Source organism: Lepisma saccharinum, unplaced genomic scaffold (genome assembly GCF_977018435.1).
Source record: "Lepisma saccharinum unplaced genomic scaffold, izLepSacc3.1 HAP1_SCAFFOLD_311, whole genome shotgun sequence".
NCBI classification, from domain to species: Eukaryota; Metazoa; Arthropoda; class Insecta; order Zygentoma; family Lepismatidae; genus Lepisma; species Lepisma saccharinum.
This window is the reverse complement of record NW_028143046.1, coordinates 165,861-191,449: the sequence shown is the minus strand read 5'-3', so window position 1 is coordinate 191,449 and position 25,589 is coordinate 165,861. Positions and strand designations below refer to the sequence as shown.

The window sequence follows — 25,589 nt, the reverse complement described above, 5'->3', positions numbered from 1 at the left end:
TGCATTATGGTGGATTAAGGGTGTTGTTTGTTAACTGACTGTCGCAATTACAAGTATGGAAATTTAAATCTTTGTAGTTAAGTAAAACTCTTGGTAAAATGTTTTATATCTTCATACCAATGGCTAATAATGTATTTAAACGCGTTGTTTCTCAACGTATGGAGCGCGACCCACTGCAGGGTCCCGAGAGGGCGTTTGGTGTGTCGCGTAGTCGGGCTCGAAAATTTATTTTTTGTGTCTCAAACACTTATTACATTTTAATTACTAAGATACATTGTTTAACAATTTAAATTCAACTCTTGTTGTACGAAGTCTAAGCTCTTCATGTCTATTATTTGCGCTCTACCATCGCTTTTTGCCGGCATCTCTCAATTTCATCATGCGTGTTAAGTTAGACTAGAGTAAATTAGTCTTTTAAATCACATATTTACTTTTCTTGAAGTAAGTATACGTAATTTCATTACGGAAATGTAAAAGAGGGCTTCTTAAAGTACTCGATGTTAGCAAAAGTATGATTTTAAATTGGGTGCAAACCCCTTCAAGTAATTTTGCCGGCGCCCATACTTGTGTGTCCCGTGAAGTGTAATATCCTTCAAGGTGGGTCTCGAACTGAAAAAGGTTGAGAACCATTTATTTAAAGGTAATATACCTAGATATTAGTATTTTCAGTTTGAGACATCACAGAGTGCGAAGGGGCGGTTTTTGAAAGTCTGCTGAATTCGCCGCATTACTCCTGCAAGGGAAAGGGTGGGGATATCGTATTGTATCCATATACATAAGAAGCACGGACTTGAAGTTTCCTATGGGATAAATGGAAAATTACGTGCAAACCCTCTCCTCCTACCGCCAATAAATCTTTGGCACGCTGCTACCACGGGTCTGTACTCTAACTTTGCGCTTTTAGTCAGAGGAGACACGTGTCTTCACACACTCACTCAGCTAATAATTCATGAAAATCCACATTCTTAGAATGTCATTCCCAATCAGTGACATTACGAATAGAAATGCGGAAATATAGCTGGCGTACTTTGAAACGGTAATCATTGAAAATAACCCATAAAGCTTTCACGTTGAACGGTGCTGAAACTTGGTTCACGTCAAAATTCACGTCTTGTCGAATTGTATTACTCGTCCCCATCTGTTGCCACATCGATGGCGACGCAATCGATAACGGTTAAGCTCTGGCAATTAGTAATATTTTATTATTACAGCAAGAACTGTGCCTTACTGCTAGGCCTACTAAGTGAATTTCCCTTCCATACACGTTACATTAAATCATTTTATGAACAAAATAAATTTAGAAACATTGGTAGGGAACATCCCTAGAGAACAGTGCAATTTCTTTTCATATTTCATTAAAATATTTACAGTTAAAAATTTGATAACAAGATATTGTAGGAATGGCAGCATTCCCCTCTCCTCGTGATCCAGTCTCGATCAACCTATCTCTGAACAAAGTGAACTATATAGAATAATGCTGTTCCCTAGTCATAGAGGATCACCGACCTCTTCTCCGATGGAGGTACAAGGGCTGATACTTTCTTAATGTCACTCGGCCATCTCATTTATAATAATATTTTGAGACGTTTCGGGCGAGAGTATCTCATTTCCCAGTTAATCCGCCCATGACTAAATTTAAGTTGCATAGGCTATTTTACACTTAATGGGGAGAGTTTCTTTTATTTTTGTGTCCCATTTTGGATATTTTACGTTGCTTTTCACCGTAGAAAGATGAAGTAATGGCATTAAAATCGCACAAACACAATGAATCGTCTGTGCCTAACCAGCGTTGAACCCGCTTACCTCTGGCTCTGGAGGCTGTTAATCTCACCACTTAACCGTGGTTGGTTGGAACTTTAGTGAATGTACGTATGCCAATAAAATTGTTTATAATGATAGGTTTGATTAGATATATTTCATTCGCTTACTTTCAGTTCATCGCAAAGATTATTTGGATCGAGTGTCTTGAGCACGTACTGCAGGGTCCATGGTAAATATGAAGTTAAGGAAACCGTCCCGTAATATTTCCATTGTACCAGAAATAGTGTTGCCCACGAGACGAGACTTTGGCCTGTCTCATCTCGTGGAAATGTTGTCTCGTCTCGAAAATATTCGTTTGTCTTATGACACATGGTCAATCTCGTCTCGTCTCGAATTTTTGAAAGCCTGTCCTGTCTCGTCCCGTGGGCAACACTAACCTGAAAATACAACAGGAAAAATAGGGAGACAGAAGGGTGTGTATTTTAGGGACAAAATATCATTGGACATACCCATAAAAACCATAGGAAGATAAAATATATGGGTTTGAAAAATCGTTTATTGATTGTACTTCTCTTGAACTTGCTTTCTGTGAGGCGAGAGGTTGTATACACCTTATCCCCTTGATGTTGTCGCGAAGTACGTCGTGTTATTTTATAGTTTACCGTTGTCCTCGGTCTCCTTAGCGATTTTCTTTCAATCCTCAAATTTTGTATTGCATGTGGCATAGTTATAAACATAGTGATGGACAACTTGCCTGCTGATTCAGCTGCAAACTTAAAATAAGAGAATCCAAGTAAAATTATGCTATTGCAAGTTTAATTTGTGGAAGCAAACGTTATTTTTTCCTTCCTTCATTCCCACCCTTCGCCGACCCTTCTCCAGACTTCGAGGCGTAATACACTGACACAGCTTGCAGAAGCATTCTTCCCAAACTTGTTTCTGTCCGACTCAAGTGCTAGGGGGAATAAAGCATTGGATCGTATCGTTTCCCTACCTATGGGGCGCGACCCGCAGCTAGGTCCCGAGAGGGTGTTTCGTGGGTAGCGAAGTCGAGCTTGAGAATTTACTTACTGTCTTACAAACTGTTACATTTAAAATACTAGCATATATTGTTTCAATATTTTAAATTCAACCCGTGGTGTCCGTAGTCTAAGCTTTACATTTCTGTTATGCGCACCCTACCATTGCTTTTCACCGGCATCTCCCAATTTCAGCTTTTAAAATTATATATGTAATTACTTTTCTAGAATGAAGTATGTGAAATTTGTTTAAGCAAGCGTAAAAGAGGGCTTCGTAAATTACTCGATTTTAGCAAAAACACGTACTATTATAAACTGGGTGCACACCCCTTCAAGTAATTCTGCCGGCACCCATACTTGTGGGTCCCGTGAAGTGTAATATTCTTCAGGGTGGGTCCCGTACTGAAAAAGGTTGAGAACTACCTTATTAGAGGCCCTTGAAAAGTTTGATTCGATTCACTGATTGATTGAGTTTATTTTACTTCGCTTTTCTGCTACTTCTGGCTAATCGCGAAGAAAAGAATGAGTGATGAAATTGAAGAAGAGACTCTCACAAAGAACCCCAATGCCCAGGTCGGGAATCGAACTAAGAACTCGTGGCGTGCTACCCACTTCGTTACGCAGGGCGGTGCCCTAAAGGAAAACTTGGAATTGGAAGTAAATTCCGCACAGAAATGCGTACAGAGTAAGTGAATGGTGGGTGACGTTTTCTGAATACTAATGATAATAATTAAAGGGTTGATTTAAGTCCCGAGAATGAAGAGAATTCGTTCAAACCTAATCGGGTTTGAACGGAATCCAAGCAAATATGTGCCTCCACCGGACATGAATTCGGGACCCTTGATAAAAAGGTGACAGCATTACCAGTGCACCATCAATATAAACGGCTTGAAAACACATTGCCCCTTTGCTCGTTTCAAGATGACTGTCAGTTAGAGTCAGCGCCAGGGTGCAGGGGCAGTCCCTGGAGGTCTTTGAGAGCAAATTTAGAGAAAACCGAATGACATATAGTACAGACAGGTGCCTTTTATCATTCTTCTGAAAATTTATCCAAATGCTGTTTATACAGTCTTACTAAAAAACCTTGCGAAAAACACTTCGATATGTGTTGCCGAACAAAGTTCATACATTGCTGAAGACATTATTATAGTTCACAATCAAAATTATTTGGTTATACCATACAGTGTTGTAACGAGCCTAGAAAAAGCCATTTTACCTATCGTATATTAATTTTAAAATGTGACTTTTTGTCGTAGTTTTCTTTTTAAGTTTGTCCACTTGCTTATGCCAAATCACAGGAATGTAAAAGCTTTAATAACATAAATTGGGGGAGAAATTATCTCACACAAACTAATTTGGAAGCATTAGGTGACTGTAACATCTAGAAACAATAGATTTCGTGAATATAACTTGCCTGATAATTGCAGGACAAACCACATCGTTGGAAATTGATATTGCTGAAATTAATGTCGAATTATAGGGAACGATTGATTGATTTATTTGCTTTATTTTAATTCGCTTCTTGTGCCACTTTTTGCTAAGATGGAGATGAGTGATGATATCATGAAATTGAAGAATGGACACTCACAAACATCCAGGCCAAGGCCGGGATTGAACCCGGGCCCCTTGGTGTCGTAGCACGATGTGCTAACCACTCCACCACGGGGGCCGACTTATCAAGAACGAAACAAGTTTCAAAATATTAAATTTCGTATGTAATTAAGTCACCGAATGCATAGTCCGCGTATGGAAGGGCCGAGTGACGGAGCAACCAAAACATTAAAAATTGCTTCATGTTTGTCAACATTGAAATTTATGTGCTTGTATATCTGTTGTAAAATTCGAAAGTCTTTTGTTTTGTCACGGGCCGGAGGGGGGTCATAATATGGTGGAGCAGTGGTGGCGATTAGGGGGGCGAGGGGGTACTTGCCCCCTGTTCTTCGTCACTTTTGTCCTTGCACTGTGCTAAACCTTATCTTCAAAGGGAAATATTGTCTTTGACCCCGCGGTTTTGGAACCCAATCGCCGCCACTGGGGTGGAGCATTTCCTATCGTCATTCGGAGCTGTGCCGTTATCTTGTAAACACATTGTCTATGTTAACTTGACGGTGACGTGTCGACCAACCACGAAATTGTTTTTTTAAATTATTTTGTTTTTAGTGAATTGTATTGGTCTTCTTGTGCTTATGTGGTTTTTTCTCATGATGGACAATACCCACATATTGTAATGTCTCCCTTGCCCTCCGTGCGCACGCCTATGAGAAGGATTGTTACTGCTGTGACTTTCCATCCGAAGTATGATTTGGAACGGTCTTCTTATCCTGAACAGGTATTGAACTTTTGAAAGATCCTAGGTGATTACTTTGAAGATCTGCCTCTTAAAGGAGGAGTTCAATGATACATGGATTCAACACACACAGAAACGCTCAGGTCGTTATACCTGACTCAACTTTTATTCATTTTTATTATTTTACTTCACTTTTCGGACACTTTTGACTAATCGCGATGAGGATGAAGTTGATGAAGTGACACTCGCGTCCATGCCCAGTCCAGAATTCGGAACATTGGACGGCGGGCGACAAGTAAATCGAGTTCACAACCGTTGACTTCGTAGTAACCATTTATCTACTCGTCATTAAATGAACACTGACGTCATCAAAGCTGCTACCCTCGAGATATAAATAACCATCAAGACTAAGTTTCGGTTGTGATAAATTGTAGACGGTTGTTGCTTCATTCTGCGTGCAACATTTCATCGTAACCTAACCTCTCGATTTCAATACACCGTGCTGTTTGACACGCTCTTCTTCTCAACAGTTCATTGATGTTGTCATTTATATAGGGTGACCGTACGTCCCGTTTTGTCCGGGACAGTCCCGTTTGAGAGGCGTGTCCCGGTCGTCCCTTCGATATTATTTAAAAATACTATTTGTCCCGTTTTATAAAAGTATAAGTGTTAGCTTGAAAACCAAGTATAAAGTTGAGACATTTCATGCTAAAAAAATTTGTATTGTTTTGCGTGTGTTCCGTTATTTGTAGAGCAGTGCATAAGCATGTCCAAGAAGCGTACATGCAGTTTCAATAGGGACTTGGTACAAGACACAAACGAGAAACTCAAATGGCAAATCTCGCGTCAGATGTGTGGGGTAAGGTTTTCAAGGAGATTTATAAGTGGTTGATGAAAAAATATAACTGCTCTCAAGAAGATTGATTGTTCTGATAAATACTTCTTGCACTCCTCAACTTTAGCGTAGGGCTAACATCAAAGGTTGATCAGAAGGAACCAGAAATACCGTGTAAGTCACACCGAGATTATAAAAATGACAGTTCATATTTCAAATAATAATAACGATAGTATAATTGTAACAATAATTTTATAATTAGGCCTAACTGATTTTTCAGGAGGGGAGGAGGTAAACTGATCTCCTTGGGATGTCCCGTTTTTGGGCCAAAATATTATGGTCACCCTACTACTAGGGCGCCAAAATATCTAGCTCCTGGGTTCTCATTCCATTGTAATTATCATGCTCTTACCATGAAAATGTCTCCCACGTATTATCCGCGGTCCTGGGTTCGAACTCTGGTCAGAGCTCCAAAATTTGGGTGATGACTCAAAAGAATAAATATAGTTCGGAAAACTTATTAAGGACGATCTGGCTCCTATTGAGAAAGTCTGATAACAGCGGCGATGGGACTCAATGCGCTCAACGAAGAACCCGTTGATAGGCTTTTGTCTTTAAAAAGGCTGTTGGACTCCATGGCTATGCAGAGCACCTGCGTTATATTGAAAACTAAAAATCCATTACGTGAAGTCAAATTAACAATTTTGTAATAGCAATTTTGAAGGAATAAGCATAATCGTGAGTTTCGGGTCATAGAAACAAATGTTTAGAGTGTGAGCGAGCAAATCAATTGTTACTAAATACATGGTAAAAACAGACAATTTGGTCCAAATTGAACAAAGTATATTTTGTCCCAATCCTCCATCCCCGGTCACGTCCCTGGTCTTGTATGTATACGTGTCAGTTAGAAACCGAATTCATTGCCTGTGTGCTCACTGAGGGTCTGCTTGAGACGATTCCCGACACTTTGGCGCCACCGGTCAGCTGGGTCGCTCGGAACTTGCTTTTGTCGCGGGCACGATTCGAATGGAAACAGACAACTCTGCTAGTGATTGTTGCAGTCTAATTCTCGAATGAATATTTCACTTGCTCTCGTTGCTTTCACGAATTCTATTTAAAGCAGCCCAATAAATCAAAGAACGAAATAGCTATATTGGGAACCTTTCAACAACTCTCATATTCGCAACCAGAATATTTTACAATAACAGGTGTTAATTGTATTTTTGACTGTAAACACAAGAATCTAATAAAAATCTTCCCACATTTTTCATCAAGTTTCAATGAAGTCAAAAATTACAATGTTCAAACTTTCTTGTAATACTTTTCTAGATATCCAAGTTACAAGATGTGATTTCTCAACGATAACTTTGTTGCAACATTAATATATTTCTGTCATTGTAATCAGCATTTCTTAGCTACGGTATAGTAATCGTTCATGCAACTTCCCACTCTTTAAAATGATACACTTTTACGTGAGGTGAGATCCCGCCAACATAAGTTAGGATTTGAGGAACAGAAACGGATGACAAGCTCACTTAACAAGAGGCCTTGCATCAGTGGTGCTTTCAAATCTGGGCCGAGTAACAATTACAAAAGTCAGATCAAGTTTACGCCATAGATTAAGCTGATGCACTCGTATCCGGACTGAGATTTTCTGTGGATTCTACAAACGACTGCAGGCATAGCAGCTTCGTCGTTGGCTAGTATTTTTCAAATATTCCTAAATCAAGTAATTGTCCAAAATAGTGGACATTAAGTGAGATAGGAAGTGTTGGCTCTAACAGCTACATTCGTGCAACGATTTAATAAATTTTATTTTACCTTTACATGATTCACATTATAATCATCAATAAATATTCCACACCTTTCTGACAATTAATATTATAATGCAATTTCTGAAGTTCAATAATGAACGTGGTATGGTGTCTGACTATCACGGGGTGACCTACCTAGGATTTTATTATTAATTAATTCAATACTTCGAATCAATATTTACCTATTTGCAGTTTTTTATGACAGGTCTGCTCATGAGAAACCGTTGAAGGGAAAAGTGAACTGTGCACCGTATCCGACGAAGAGAAAGAAAACTGTTCGTGTTAACTAACTAACTCCTTTATTACGAAGAATATTTCTTTATAGGATAAATCTCTAACATGCCCACATGTACGTATTCGTTTAGGTCTCTGGTTTGAATGCTTATTTAGAAAAATAAATAACAGAAAAAAAAGTTTCATCGATGTAATTAAATGTTACAAATATTTGCGCAATGTAGGACAAAGTGAGGAAACCTGATGGAATTTAGTTATTGTTAACGATGGATTACGACTGTAATGCTTCATTTCCGTAAAAGATATCCTGAAACACGGCATATGCTTAAGTGCACAATCCATTTTCCCTCCAACGACATTCAAATCTAAAGTCCTAAAATACCACCATAAAATAGAGATTGTTCATTTTGCGCTCGTAGGCTTGTTGCACTACGTCTCTGTGTATTAGTAGCGGCATGTTTTGTGCTGTCAATGGTTGGAAATGTTTCGTGTGTACGTCGATGCAAACTGTTTCTTTCAAGGTTAGTTGATAAAACTACACACAATAATAAAACTAGACCATATGATCGCAATGATCGAGACCTTTAGCTTCTTGTGCTTTTCTAGTCGAGTCAGTTTGTTCTGCCTAGACGACACCATCTACTTTTTATAAGTAGTGAATTGAAAGCATTTCTTGTGATTAAGAAATGTCTCCCTCTGTTGCTAATATCGGTTTAACGTAACGCGACGTCTACTTATTTTAACGTGCCTGACGTCGTTCTGGTTCTACATTACAATGGTAATGTCAGACCCACAAAACAATTAAACAAATAAACAAAAGGAAATCATAAAGAACCTATTTACCTTTTGTCCCAGGGTAAGTGCCATCAGTTGGAGCCCAAGAGATTACATAGGGTAGAACAAATCACACCACAGGGTTAGTTCTATATATATACTGTAATTTCTATAAAAGAGCACATGCATAAACATTACATCATTGCCCCTTTCACTCATACTTTCACTCACGCATTCATATCTCGGCAATCCAAAATACATGAGTAATTAATACAATAATAGTTCGGCGGCATGTTTAAAGTTAGCTACATTAATTTAAACTGTTCTTAATTTGACATTTACTTTAGCATTTACGGAAAAATCTCTTCCGGTAGGAGCTTAACCTGCACTGCAAAAACACTACTCCTTTTATGTTGTTGTAATTGAATGTTAATCTTTATATGGTTACTTTTTGCGGTTAACCAGGATCACTGTTATATAATTATATTGACAATTTATAGCGTCGTACAATCTGAATATTAAATACTTTGTATAATTGAATAACTGAAAGCTGTACGGTTTTACTTGTTAAAAATATTGTTGATGCAATTTAATCACCGTAATAAGCAATGTCTGTTCGAGATGTTTATGTAATTAAGCGAGTTCCTTGGATGTCACGACGGGGCTAACGAAACCTATCCATTTTCACGTCCATTCCGGCTTACCTTTGTCGGCTCTGACTGAAGTCCTCGTGGTGAAGTCGTGGATGTTTGCGGCGTGGTCAATAGATAGCTTCCGGGCGATAAGATTGGATCTCCGCATCTTCAAGGTGGCAACTGGGTCAGACGCCCCCCCAGCAGGGCCTTTCTCTGTCTCTACTCCATCTTGATAGTACACAGATACGTGCGAAATAAAACAACACGGAACGGCGCGACACACAAAGCGGATACTTTCGCGGGTGGTTCGCGAGAGATTGACGATGATAACACGTCGAAGAAAATCTGAGTAAAACTGTCTGATAGCGCGTCGAAGAAAACCCGAGTAAAACTGTGTCTTCCGCTTCTCTGCTCGTCTATTTATTTGCTATTCAAAAGGTTCGTTACTGTACCCTCTCTGTCCAAGCGTTGCTAAATTGTCCTCAAGTCGTAGGCTCTTGTCCTGCTATCTTCGCCCGTATATTTGGAGTTCTTTGACCCTTTCAAAAAGCACCTCGAAGAGAGGTTAGCCTAAGATCGGGCCTATTGTAACCTGCACGTTCGTTCCGAAGACAGTGCCAGAGAGTCTGTAGCTATTGTTATCCAGTCTAGCTGTTTAACCTTTAATATCGGGCTTAATTTATCTCCTATCAAATTCTGCTTTGGGGATTTCGTCGATGATAATCTGCTGCTGGGCTGTCTTTAATTTCAGTTGGATCTGACCGTTGGTAATAAAGTTTTATTTTTATATTTCTTTACCCGAGGCTCGGCCTCTTCTCTCGGGAAACAGGCTAGTCCTTCGCTCTCCGCCGTCCAACTCTCGGTGAACAGCCACAATCCAATGCATATTATTGCTTATTACGATGATTAATTGATTTACCTGATAATTAGCAAGATTTTATCGTTATATCGGATTCTTGAGATAACAGTGCAGAATAATAGTGTGTTCGCCTCTACCTCACTTTGGTGTAGCCACTTGTTTTATTGCGACATGTTACGAGAGTTATTACAGCCGACATTGCAAGAAAATATAACGCAACATCAGTTTAGGGTTGTACAGTCATGGTATTAATGATCCCATTGAACGTCAATAATGTTGCTACAACACAGAAGTGTCCGTGACTGTACGATATGCTTATTTACCAATAATATACTTCTCCCAACTCTGCCTCGAGAACGTTGGCTCATTTCTCTTTCTTAATCGTGGTTGCGTATTGCAAGGGTGAAGTGTTTGTGATATTGAGGTAGCAAGGTGGTAAAAAGGGTTATTTTTATCGACATGAAGACATACGATATTTAAACTTATTGACTGTATGCTTGCTTTTGGTGCAGGTGGAACTCGTTTGTTTGAGTTGGTGTTTTAAGTCCACTTTATGCACAGTAAGGCTAATCGGAACTGGACCTACAGTTTGAAGTGGAATCCTAACCACTAAGTACCTCCACCGGGTATCGGACCGGTATCCCTTGATTACAAGGCGACGAAGCTACTACTACGCCATTTTGTTTAAAGGAATACCCCCAAGCGGAAGTTATTCACTTTATTCTCAAGATTTTCATTTCTCGGTTAATCTCAATTTTCAGTTTTCTCATTTGGACAAACACAAATACCTATGCCTTACCCGGGACTCGAACCCGGAACCTGTGGCGTCGTAGCTCTCTGTGCTAACCAATCCTCCACGGAGGTCGACAGCTCCATCGGGGAGGCTTTAAGTGGAACTTACCCCTCCCACTTCACTGCGAGAAGAACTACCGAAGTAAGAAAACACCAGGTGTCCGGTAAAAAAAAGGCGCGAGAACGAAACGCTTGTGGTCCAGGTGCAAAGAAACACCAGCAGACTTCATGGGTGACGTGGAAGTAGAGGTCAGGGGATGAACAGTTACTGTGATTGGGTTGTTGCAAGGAATGAGATTTATAAAACGTTTTATTGTTCGCTCCATTCGCGAAACAAACACGCTTCACATCAAGTTTATACGTCGATCATTCATTATTACAATTATGCGGGAAACTCTATTTGTAAAAGCATCTCTTCCTTTCCTGAGAAGAATTCAATAAAACAAGCGGCACGCGACACGCTTAACTTGGAAACCAGTATTCAGAAATAAATGCAACCTTTCGTATCAAAGCGACAGGACAAGCTGCACGTGTCGCTCTGACTAGGCAGTTTTCTCAATACTGTGCATCCTGTCACCTCGTGCTCTTGTTAGCTCATGTGCTGTGAATATTTGAATTTAAACTAACTGTGCTAGTGTCGCTTGCCGCTTGCAGCTTATGTGTGAATTCTCCGTGTCACTTGTCGTCTTTGTAAGGGAGATTTCACACGAAAGCGACAACCACCACGTGTCCCTTGGAAGCGAACCCGCAGTAATTAATTGAACCTTTCGAACAGAAGCGACACGACAAGATGCAGGTGTCGCTTGAAGTTTGTGTGTCTCCGATTGCCAGTTTTGTTAATACCGTGCATCATGCCGCTTCGTACTTTTGTTCGCGCATGCGCGGTCAATGTTTTGCCTTATATTGAATGGTCTAATGTCGCTTGTCGCTTTGGTATAAAATCTCCATGTCGCTAGTCGCCTGCCGTTTATGCCGTTTAAGCAGCTTCTAGACCGAAGCGTAACGCGACAAGCGACAAGCCTCGGTAATCAATGAAACGTTTCGAACTGATACAGCACAGTAAGCTGCAAATATTTCATGTCGCTTGGTTATGTCATTCAAACTGGCTATTTTATCAATGTTGTGCATCGTGACGCCTCAACTTGTCGTGCACGGGCGGTGAATGTTTTAGTCTACAAGACAAAAGGAACCCATGTCTCTAGTCGATGTGGAAGCACACTGTCGCTTGTCGCCTGTCAGAATTCTTCCCCTGACCCCTTCAAGGAGACTTCAGATCGAAGCGACAAGTGGCAGGCGACAATCGACAGGCAACACTGGCATGGGCGTCAGCAGGATTTTTTCCAGGGAGGGGAAAGGAAGGTATTTTTTCCAGGGGGGCAAATAAGCCACAATTTCCCCAATGTTCCCTCAAAAAACATTGCTTAAATTTGAATTTATCATGTTCGTGCATTAATTAACACATTTTATTGTGGCTGAAATGAAATCATATGTGTGAAATATATAATTTTTGGTTGACTTTCATTTTTTAGGGGGGACACGTCCCCCCTTGCCCCCCTTCCGGACGCCCATGAACACTGGCGACTTCAATCTAAAGCAAGAAATTCACCGCTCATGCGCGAAAAACCTATACTGTTTCCAGCTTTAGAACGAAGTAGGTGTGGCCAATAAGTTACCGAAATTTGTATTAATGCGAGCGGTGCCCACTTTCTATTCGCCAGCACTTGCCCCTCCCTCCCAGCGCACGTGTTAGCTTCAGTGTCAGTATTTTCCACAACGTTTCGAAACTAGAGGGACTTTTAAAAATGTGCAAATTTTAGTTTTTAAAATGAACACTGTTGTAAATATTAGAGATGAAGAAAATATAATAAAATAGAGGTAAACACTTACCAACAATGTCAGTTCTTGTCAATGGTAATATACCATGTAAGAAGAATTCACACAGCTGGCCGTTGTAGCGGAGTGGTTATCACTGTGTGCTACGACGCCAGGAGTCCCGAGTTTGAATCTTGGCCTGGGCATGGATGTTCTTTGTGAGTGTTATTTCATCAATTTCACCATATCATCACTCATCCTCATCCTCGCGATTAACCAAGTGTGGTAGAAATGCGAAGTAAAATAAACCAAATGAATCATGCAATAATTTAACCAGCGTAGATAAACTCATATTCATGAAAAAAAAACATCCACTTTCCTGCTGACGGCAGCAAGTACAAAATCGGCTAAAATGTGCCATCCGCGTTTTTGTTCGGCTGAATTTCCTGGCGGACCGCATAAATGCTTGTTTTTAAGACACCTGTTCAGAAGTTAACGATTCAACACAATACTCTGGATTCCCCGCAATTTTGGTATCGCCACTTGTTCAAGGTTTCAAATGTAGATGTTTTGTAACACTTGCTATTGAAGCCACATCAACATTCAATGATACTTAGAACCTATAAACACTACGCAAAATCTCGAGAACCACCACACTGCAACGGAGAGGAGGGCAGGTTTTGCAGGGTCGAGGGGAGGAAAGCTATAAATAGCCGTGTGCTTGAGGGTAACAGTGTTTCGGAAGATTCTTGACCGCCAGAAGTAGTGTCTCCAACTATGTTAGTTCTTCCCTTATGAATTAGATACAAGAAATGTGAAGGTCTTATTACGTACACGCGTGTTGGAACATTAATAAAACTTTGTAGTTGCGAAGTTGGCTCTATAGCAATTAGATACGATAACAGCTTTGGAATATTACCGAATTGTAACGATGTTTCTATAAAGGTCAGGTAGCAACACTGAATGGCACAGTTTGCCCATCTGTAACGCCAAAAGCTTGTGTCCCCGCCCTCTACAAATTCCTTCGTGGAAGCAGTTGCCAGTGTATGCATCTGGCATTTTTCTTTGACTAGCTGGGGGAATTCAGGTTCCTGAAATCTGAGCACGTTTTATGTGGAAGTAAAGGAAAGGAAACGTAGGTGGATCATGTAATAAATGCTAAAGTAACATTCCGTACGATTTTAAGCATCACTGGTTGTATTCGCACCAAGCACTTTGGCTTTTTCAAAGGTTTCCCTAGAACCTTTTGCAGTGTGTTGATTTTACCATTCTAGATAAAAAGCATGAAGTTGGAAGTGTGTGCGTATTTGTAGTATATGCATCAACACGTGTGTTACCTAGAGATTCCCATGTCAGTCAGTGTCAGTCTAAATCATGTTTTCTGATTCTGTCTAATCCGGTGTTTCAAGATTATAGACTTTACTTAATATTGCGAATTTGCAACACTGCACAACACAGAGTGACTGACAAGTAGCGGGAATTTCGTTAATTTAAATGAGTGAATGTCACCGTAGGTGCTTTACTAAAGAATGGTTATGAATTCATAAGGCTAGTAAATGCTTTGAACAGCATACAATGCTGTATAACTCTAGTTTCAAGACGGCATTGAATGGACTATCTATCAGGGTGCAAAAGGTCTGCGGAGGAACTACGGCCAGAATCCACCAATAGGGCTGCACTGGCTTTCTCTAGAACACGTGCTTTTGTTTACATCCACTTCGTAGTGGAAAAAAATGGACAATAATGCATCAACCCGCAAGCGACATGTGCAGCTTGCCCTGTCGCATCAATGCGAAATGTCGAATTGATTACTAAGGGTTCACTTCCAAGCGATACGTATCTCTTGTCGCTTGTTACCTATTGCATTTCGCTTGGTAGCGTGCCAATAAAGAGCTCCGTTTCACACAGTTGCGGCATGATAGGCCGCGCAAGCCTGCTTTGATTTCTGAAATCTTCAAACAACACATAAAAGTATGCAAAGTAAAAATTAAGATTCAGCAATTAGGGTAAATGTGATTATTGTCTCAATTCCACAGTGGGGCAAAAACTCCTTAAGTACGGCCCTGACTGCACAACAGTTAATCCCTTCCTAACTCCGCCGCGAGAGGAACTCTTCTTTTCCCCCTCCCCTTCCGACCGCAACGAGAGGAACTTTTTTTTATCCCTCCCCTTCAGAATGCTCTGCGGCGAGACAGATACGTCCAAGTTACGCGCTCTCAATTGACGCCGTAAAGCGCATTTCACAACTATTTGCCCAATTCGGTATGGCACGTAGCTGCTTACACACAGGAAGAAATCATGTGACCTACAAGAATTGTGATTGGTTGGACGGTTTGTGCAATATTGATTGGTACCCACAACGGATGCAATTGTATTAAAATTACAACACGTAATTTAGACAGGTGATATTGGCACCAGGTTCCAACAAGAATAGTAACCATTTTTTCGTGAGGAAAACTGCATAAATGAAAATTTTCAAAAACCACGGTGGTATTTGTAATCACTTGCATGGTCTCGACATTTTAAAATGAATTTGATTATGCTAATTTATCAAATTATAGTGGTTCCAACAACATATGTACACTCACTCGGGCCTTATAAAACCACGTTTACACGTATGTGTGTGTGTGTGTGTGTGTGTGTGTGTGTGTACAGAGTGTCAATGTCACTGTAGATGACCAACGAATTTTCGCAGCGTGAGAACATCAAGACGAACAACTTTCCTTGGTAACTTTATACTGGTTGAAGTCTCGTTTCGAGGATACGAGCCCTCGAAAATTAGCATTTTCTATCCTGTGTGTATACAGCTATGCTGTACAGATTCAAGGGTGCCTCCGTAGTTTATTACACATACATCTTCTTATTTCTTATGCTGACCAATATTTTTTTTCAAGCATATTTATTTCTTTTTTAATTTTTAGCCATGTGGTCAACGCAATGATGATACTGCCACGCTGCAAGATAAGCTAGCTTGCAACATGGATGAGTGCGAATCTGAAGAGTTTGGAGAACGTGACACTCAGGTTTAATGTTCCAAAGAAGCAGATGGAATTTATGAAGGCCATCACATATAAAGCAATGTGACGCATCTGTACAGACTGTAAAGACTGCTTATAAAATAATACCAAAGTTTATTTTGAATTTGTACTTTAAATATAGTAGAGGATTAGCATAGGATTTTAAGAAAAAATCGTGGAGAAGTAGACGTATTTCGAACAATCAGTGGCGGCGAATTGGGTTCGACAACTAGGGGTTCAAGGTTCAAAAACAGGGGAAAGGGAGGGGGGAAAGGACAGTTTATATCCCCTTGTTAGATAAGGTGTAGCATAGTGCGGGGGCAATAGTGGCAAGAAGTAGAGGACAAGTGCCCTCCAGGCCCCCCTAATCGCCGCCACTGCCAACAATACAGCAAAACAAGTGAAAATTATAATTTCTATAAAATCTGGCTCGTTGCATTGAATAATATAATTGTATCAGACCCTACAAATAATTCACATGTCAAGTTCATTTTTGTAAGGTTTCAAGTTTCCATTTTATTCATAGACAATAAAAAAATGCTGTATTCACCACTTCATATGATATAAACATCAACAAACATGCGTTTGTGTATTTCATATAGAAAGGGAACATACCGGCGAAGTTAATAGGTGAGAAAAGAAAACTTTTAACATTATGTAGTAAGAGATCCTTTTCAAAATTGTAAGAAATATTTCTGAAATATGACTCATTAGTTATTAGACGTAGAGGATTGCATAAGAAGACTCCAATATCCTATACAAAAAATATTGCCATGTGTGTTTTACGAAGTACATTCAGTGCATTCAAAGTAGTAGTAAATTCCGAGGCTACAATATACATGAAGAATAATTAGTAATTTAAGGTTTTGCTACTCTTATAGTTTATAATAGTGTATCATTTGTATAACCAAAGGAAGGTTACATTTTCTTGTGGAGTAATTTATTGTTGATTAGGAGTGACGTTGTTGCAAGTTGTCGAGGATGAAAGTTCCTATCTGTAAATTCTGCATACTCTCGTCACTTATTCAAGTTTAGTAGTAACTTTTCTGGAATGTTACGTTACTTCCATCATTGTTGTCAATTAAACAGGCGGCCAATACATTGGAAGGTTTCTAAGAGAAAACAGTTTATTCAGTGATACAGTGATATTTTACCAGTGTACCAATAAATAATAATAAAGAAAAAACAGAATGCCAAATAACACATTGAAAATGTCGAGGATTAATATGTGTGTATACAGATTTTGTGTTGTAACTAAACTGAAAACAACAAATTTCACTGATGTAAAATCAATTCCCAAAATCCTAGTCTTGTTGAATGGACTCTTGCACTTAGTTAGATACTATTATAATGTAACAAATTGCATACGAATAAATTTGCTGACAAGTTGAATTTATTATCACGATGAATATATTGTATTTTCAAAAATTACCTATAATTTATAATACTTTGATAATTGTTCAAAACAATTGGATAGTGTACCTATGTACAATTTTTATGTAAAATAAATCATAACATATGAAAGCCTATTGTGCACATTGGGATTAAGGTACCATTTAACAGAACATGTGTAAAATATACCCTCGACATCGTTTATTGTTACTTCTTTAAGTAACTTATTCATATATATATATATATATATATATATATATATATATATATATATATATATATGGCTAAGTAGTAGAATAAAAGTATATAGGATAAACCCAATTTTTAAGTGTAGAAAAGAAGAGGCTATTTGATTGAACAGCCCGATTTGCCTACACTTAAGACAATGCCAAGAGGGGCTTATACCCCAATTCCTCAAGTGTGATATGCTCTTATTTTTAAGAAATTTTGAATTCAAGTGTAGAAAAGATGAACCCTCCTCAGACAGATTTGCCTATACTTAAGACTATGCCAAGAGGGGCTTATACCCCAATTCTTCAAGTGTGATATGCTTTTAATTTTAAGAAATTCTGAATTCAAGTGAAGTAGAGTGTGGTGCATAGCCCCATGGTTTTTATTGCCTTGTAATCAGGAGGCCTCTGGGTTTGAGTCCTCATAAAATGTGAAGCCTCCCCTGATGGCAAAATGTTAATATTGTTGTCTTGTAAACAAGAGGCTCGGGTTTGAGTCCTGATAAAATGTGAAGCCTCCCCTGATGGCAAAATGTTAATATTGTTGTCTTGTAAACAAGAGGCTCGGGTTTGAGTCCTGATAAAATATGTAAGATTGAAATACATGTGGCAAAATAATATGTCCACACGTGAGATTTTGAGAATAATTATTGCTAGTTGATATACAACTCCCAGATCTGAAACCTGGTAAAAAATATTATACAACAGCATAAAAAAGCAAAATTATTTTATATTGGGGATCACCAGAGCCTAGTTATTGCTGTTGAACCCCCCGATCAATACAATAGGAGAAGAGCGGGCAAGCATAATTAATTGCTTGCATGTTTTTACTAATCTTTGATCAATCCCATGCCCCGGCCAGCAATAAATTATGCACGTGGGAGATTATATCTGCTAGCATGCAGGAAATATAATCTACACTGTGTCTTTTCAGAGAGAAATAACATATCATCCATCATATTATTTACTCAAAGAGAAAATTCTTAGTAAAGAGAATATTGGCCTCTTTCTGTACGCCTGGGAGATTATATCTGCGGGCATGCAGGAAATATAACCTGCACTGTGCTTTTTCAGGGGAAATTACATGTCATCCATCATGTTATTTACTCAAAGAGAAATTCTTATCTATACTGTGCCTTTTCAGGGAAAATTACATGTCATTCATCATGTTATTAGCTCAAAGAGAAATTCTTAGTAAAAATAATATTAGCTTCTTGGATATTGTCATGCAAGCCTAAATTGCATTTTGGTTTAGTCTTGTCGCAATAATATAAACCTGAGTCTGTAACTTACAGAACATTATTGCATATTTCTGTATTTGAGCTTCCCTGCCACGAGCAGAAGTGCTTTATTTGAGCTTCCCTGCAATACACAGGAGCTGTTTATGAGCTCTGTTGTAATGCAGAAGTGCTGTTTGATATGAGCTTCCCTGCCACGAGCAGAAGTGCTGTTAAATTTGGGTAAGTAATATATATAAAAGTTTTCCTGACGGCAAAATGTTTGTATTATTGTCTTGTAATCAAGGGGATTCTGTGTTTGACTCGGCCCTCTAGAATTGCTCCGTGACTCTCTCATTTCTTACATCATAAACATATGATTTTTCACCTATGAGAATAACACTACATATTGTGTCATCAGGGAGTGCATCGTGAAATTCACAGATAATTTTAATGTTTGTCCTGTCATTAACCACAACTTGTTTCCTTTTTGAAGTGTTGATGACAAACATGGGTCTCTGTGCTTTGAATTCATCTGGTGTGTAATACATGTCAGTGTTGCCAGTAGTGACCCTTTTGAAGGATGAAAATGCTTCATATAATTTGAGGAAATCATCCTTGGACATGTCTAAATTATAATTTTCTCTAGGAAAGACCTCATTTCTGCCATTTTAAGATATATGTTCTTGATGTTGCAGTTATCAAATTTACTTGAATTTTTTTCCTGATTATTGTGTCTTCCAGTCTGAAACAGCACTACTACAAAATCCGGCATGTCATATTGCATGCTGGAGAATGAATTTGTAGCATCAAACTCATAATATGTACCAGTTGCGGGCTTCTGTACACATTGATATGTATAAAATTGTAAAAGAACCTGTGGATTTTTTATTATATCAGCTTTGTATTTAAGAGCATAACTGGCCTCATATTCAACAACAGGGATTCTTAACTCCATAGTCTGAATAATGCATTTGCCTTCATCAGGTAGGGTATTAGGCAGAGCTTCCCCTGTAGAGTTTAATGCACTGTACCTCATCAAAGCATTATTATCATTTGCAGCTCTTCTAAATGTGATTCTTAAACCACCCTTCCACATAATATCTTAGTAATCTGAGAAAAATCCTGGCAACAGGCGCATGGGGAACAGCACTGTGTGGTTCTTGGATAATATTTTATCACCAGCCTCAAATCCACCTATTTTGTAGTAAGAAGCCTCGGTTTTGGATAATTTTAGTGTGGCCAAAGCTGTGGAGGTAATACCCGGATAATCTACTCTGTTTATAACAACACCATGCTTTCTGATCTCAATTTCAGAGAATAGATGTGGCACAAAATTATCTCACAATCTTATATTTGAATTTGCCGGATAATCTGTACCATCGAGCTTTACAACATCAAATTTGATGTATAGATCTGCTCTGTGGGGGTGTATAAAGCCATCCCCTACATCAAGATCAACCTCAATCTCTGTGTTGGGTTGATTTAAATTTGCAAATGTCCTCCTGTTTGGAGGGAATGATTGTAGCTCATAACTCTCAATATTTTCCATTTTTTTCTTGTATGTATTTTTATTTAAATATTAATCTCTATGATAGCAGTTGTTGTGGCTCCAGCAAAATCAACTAATTCTTCTTTTTCATTAGTGACCATCAATTCAATTTAATCTATTCTATTATGGCACACAGGAAAATATAATGTTGGGGATGGATTGTAGATGATTGGCTCCATAAATTCAGAATTAGGTTTGAATGTTGCAATGATCCCAGTTTGTTTGTGAGTGCCTATGCCATTTGATTTGGTGATCATACCCTCGGCCACATTACAGTGAATATTTAGAGTCTCTATGGCTAAGAATTTAGGTATATTCATAGCAGTGTGTTTAATGGCCGGTTCAAGTTTTGTGTTGTTCTCAAAGCCTAACAGCTCTCCTATAGTACCCAGATCCACTGTCTCTGTAGTAGATACAATCTCTACTCTGTGAGTGACAGAATTTTGAGTTAAAACTACACCTCTGGGTAATTGAGCATTTAGAGTAGACAGATTATACTGCCCTGGAGTAATGACAATTTTTTCATCACCAACTGCAATTTTGTTGTTGTGGTGTGTAATATTGGGGATCAAGTACATGCCATAAAATGCTCTGAGAGCTATTGTTTTGGGATACACTATGTCATCATGTAATTTGAGTTTCAATATTGAATTTTGGCTGGTGAGATGGAATACCCCCATGATGTTTTAAATACCACAGGGCCTTTTGAAAATTTTCAATTGATGGTTTATTTATTTGAGACATATATCTAAGAACAGATAAACACAAATGTCCACAATTAACATCTTTGAAGTTTTGAACACGGGCATTATTGTAATAAAGATGAGTTGATTTTAGATATTTTACTAAATTTTCAGGTGGAACACCTCCAAATGAATCAAACACAAATGCCTCATCTTTTAAATATTTAAGATAACAGATCCAGTGAGTGCCCTGATTTTTGAACTTATCCAAATTAACAATGCCATACTCTTTGTTGAGTGGTTGTTCTGGTAAAGAATCAGACATGTACAGTGGTGGAAAAAAGTTCTTCCCAATAAGACTTTAATGGCAGTAAATAATGCCGGAAGGGTAGGCAACACACATTGCACCATTAATTGATCGGGTGATTCTGCCTGTATCAAGAGCAACTCGTCTTTCATGCAAAAGCCAACAGGCACAGGAAATGTAGGAAAGTCACGTGACTTGTCAGGTGGAATGTTGTTCGTAAGAAAATCGCCTTTTCTCAAGCCAGGTCGCAGAACCGACAAGAGCTACACGTTATATCTCCGAAAATGATTCCCCTAAAAACGTTGAACGAAACGCTAAAACAATTCTTGCCTTAATTACTGTATGTGCCGCAGTAGCAAAGTCGTTAGGGCGTTTTATTACCATGCGAGAGATCTGGGTTCGATCCCCGACGGGGGATAATCGGGATTTTGTCCACCTGTTCAAGCTGCTTCGGTGCCCACCCAGCGTCGTATAAAGTGGGTACCTGGAGGAAACTCTGGGGAAGGCGGCCAGGGGCGTGGTGCTGATCACATCATTCCCACCTTCAGCCTGATGAAGAAAGCGTTGGGCCACAACTCCACTAACTCCACACCCCCTATACGCCTTCATGGCTTGGTGCAAAGCACAAGGTAGGACTTTGCTTATTAATTTCCAATACATCCCGATTTTGTCGGAACAAAACTTCCCAATCTCTACGTGGGCTTTCTTCCAAGTTCCGTAGGGATGTGAATAGGCTCCAATATTTCTTGACACAATTCATACATGTTATATTTCCTTATAAGAACAACAGCCGATGTATTTTGTGTGCGTGTGTGTAAGGGGGGGGGTATAATCCAAACATGTGAGGTGATCCTTTTCCCATTACTCACTCCATTCTCAGAAATAAATCTCAATTCCACACACTGAATATGCAGCACTTTCTACATCTTAGCATGCAAATATCTACATAGTAGCAAAGTAATGTGTGGAAAGAGAAAAATTAACGATTTGTAACGGCACTCTGGAAATTTTTTAGTTTATTTTTTTTTCAATTTGAAATGACATTCATAACATTCATTAACAATCCCAATATTGACAAAAGAATAGCTTAGTCGTTCTGCTACTTTCAATTCTTCATTATCGTAGTCACCGTAACTCTCTCTCTCTCTCTCTCTCTCTCTCTCTCTCTCTCTCTCTCTCTCTCTCTCTCCCTCTCTCTCTCTCTCTCTCTCTCTGTCTCTGTCTCTCATCCTTCCCGATGGCGCTGTAGTAGGGGAGTCGCCTTGTAATCAAGGAATCCCCGGTTCGATACCCGGTGGAGAGACAGTGGTTAGGATCCCACTTTAAACTGTAGATGCAGTCTCGATTAGCCTCTGGGTGCATAAAGTGGACTTAAAATACCAAATGAAAATAAAAATCAAAATCACCGTATCACTCTACGAAGCTAAAGGAACCATTTTTGAAACCTGTTGAGGCTTAGATGTAGAATTGCATTCGTATCATTACCCATTATCTTCATCATCGCGATTATCGCAAGAGGTAAAAATGCGACACAAAATAACCCAAACAGAAGCTTGGAATCAATCTGAATATTGGTTACGTTGGATACGTGGTAGAATTGTTTTAAATATCACTTCCTGTGATGTAATAGGGTTTTTGATTAGAAACCATTTGTATAATACCTATCGTTGTTGCGAACAATAAGTAGTTTCACGTTCACCACATTCTTCGGTTGTTTAGAAATCGTAAGGAAGAAGGATCTCTAAATTTCCGCTTTCACATGTCAATGGAACTTTAAAATAAGTTCAGTGTAGGTCACAAAAGAGATTTACATATTGTTATGATATCTTTTAAACACCACGAAATCTAATTCCAATAGAATACGATACTTCTCCTTACGTTCCTGTAAATGTTCACCATTAGTCTGGCGAAAAAAAGTAACGAAGATTTCCATGTTTCCTTGAGGAAAGATAAGGCGTCTGCTTGTAGGAAGCAAGCACTAACTGCTTCGATCATTGACCTTCACTGCCAGAGTGACTCACAGCTGGCCTTCCCTCGTTCCAGTGTGCGTATAAAACAGGTATTTTATTTCGTTCGTTCCAATCCACAGTTATATCAAGCTAACATTCTAATATTTTCGTAAAATATGTAGTAAACAAAAGTTGTATACATTATGGTCTTCCAGAGTGTTGTTGCCTCCTGCTATTTACACGCGGGAGATGGGGGTGTTGTAAACATTTCTGAACCCAAATGTCGAGCACGAAGGAAAGGTTGTGTAAGCATTGGAGGCAATAACAAGGTAATAGAAGTTGAAGGAAATGCTGGAATGAATTATATTAGAAATTGAGCAAAAACTGTTCTCATCACGCATAGGGCTATCAGATCGCTCTTCAGAGGAGAGTAAGACAAATTGTCTCAAAATGTTGGACACGAACGTATTTACTAGGACATCTTAGCATATAACAAGAGTATGACATCTTCAGCTCAAAAATTAATGTTTAAGTGAACGGTTGAGTCCAAAATTCCTCAACTGCTAATTAATAGCACGGCTGTATGTGATTTCAACTTGTGTATGTAAGACAGAACGTTTTTCGTCGATGTGGGGCCGGGAAGAGAAAACAATCCATGAATTCGGGAAGGAAAAAAATCACAATTTCGTAAACAAAGTCTGGAAGTTCTTGTTTATTAATATGTAAAAAACTACTATACACTGGGAAAAAACAGAATTGTGTGCCTTATTTCTCCAATAAGGGGAATAATTACTTGTTAGTTCGAACAAATTACCGACACTTATATCGATAAAATTTCACAAAGTAAGCATTTTTATACATATATCCTGACTTTTCCGGATGTAGAAAATCTTGAAATAATTTCTGAGCTTTTCCGAAAATCCAGTAGCAACCATGCACACTCTTTGATTTTACTTCTCCAAGGAACCACGTTATCTTAGACTCCCGTCAGTTTTTCTGTTTCTCCATCTAATTTGAAGTTACGTGATGCCCAAAATACGTATAAGACATTTGAGATTTGTTTCAAATTCCTTCCGGAGGCCAGACACAACTATAAAATGTAGGACACGTCCGGAAATAAGAATGGTTCTTTAAGTATTTTTTATTTTCTTATTTAGCGTCGTTTTTCTTTCACCTCTTGATAATCGCGACGACGAGGATGAGTGATATGATGAAATTGATGAAGGGGCACTCACAACGAACACCCATACGCACGACGGGATTCGAACCCAGGACATCAGACATCGTAGCGCACTGTGCTAACCACTCTGTCACGGGCGGAATTCTTATAGCCCTAATCGTTCCTCAAGCATTTTTCCTATCTTTAACTACACACGAAACATAAAGAACAATCTAAATAAACAGGTGCCAGTTCACACCCTAACCGTAAAAAAACATATGCACGTGAAAATGCAAAATAATATTTATTTTTAGGTAGTTGTGATTTATTATTGTATATTAAAGAAATATATTAGTTATAAAATGACAGAAGTAGAGGAACATCTCCAATGAAACACTCATGCCTTATGGATATTTGTATTTCTTGCCGAACAAGGTTCCGAGTTCGAGTTCCGACCAAAATGGGTTCATTGTGTATGTTCATTCTTGTCTTTAATGTAATCATAAATCGTCATCAAGAATAATTTAACTTCAGAGGAAGAAAACTGAGGTAATTACTAATAAAAACAATAGCAAAACAAATTTGATCTTAAAGCCCTGGCTTTGCGCTACATATTCCATCACGGGGATCATAGGCATGCGCCCAGGGGGCCAGGGGGAGGACAAATGCCCCCCTAATCATGGACGTCTGCAGATTTTTTCCACGAAGAGACAAGCAAGGTATTTTTCCATGGGGCATATTACCACGATAATTGTGTTGCATTATCGCATTCCTGCATCCTCATTATAATAATTAATGTAAATTATTATGACTGAAATCAAATTATACAAGTGAAAACGTACTTTTTGGTTGACATTCGTTTTCTAAGGGAAAGATGTGGCAATCCTTGCCCCCCTTCCAGACATCTATGCCCCTATATTATTATATTTTCACCTAGAAATTTAGGATATATGAATCCTATCGCCGTTATTAAACTATATTATACTCTTAAAGAAAATTAAGTATTTTCAAGCCGATGAAAGTTCAAGGCAACTACGGGGGAAGGGGGTGCAGTGGCTAAACCCCAAACCCCCACAACCTTGAACAGAAATCAATTTTAGGGGCAAACATGGAAGTAAAGGAAAGCAAGAGTAGCAGAATTTAATAATAGCAGGACAAGACGATACTCAAGATGGATTTTGTTTTCACGTCTTTCTTGCATTATTTCTTCCAGACTGCCAAGAGCACCTGCGGGGAAGGGGGGGGGGGACAGAGCTGCAAT

The 25,589-nt window shown here is 38.9% G+C and overlaps 1 protein-coding gene across 1 annotated transcript in view; it reads left to right on the top strand.

Annotated features, from left to right (window-relative positions):
* The window catches only part of LOC145982677 (uncharacterized), a 93,677-nt gene extending 77,826 nt beyond the window's left edge, over positions 1-15,851 (top strand). Inside the window, exon 3 of the mRNA XM_083116047.1 lies at positions 15,744-15,851. Coding sequence (XP_082972173.1) covers positions 15,744-15,851 — 108 coding nt within the window. The remainder of the gene's footprint in view (positions 1-15,743) is intronic.
* The last annotated feature ends 9,738 nt before the right edge of the window (positions 15,852-25,589 follow it).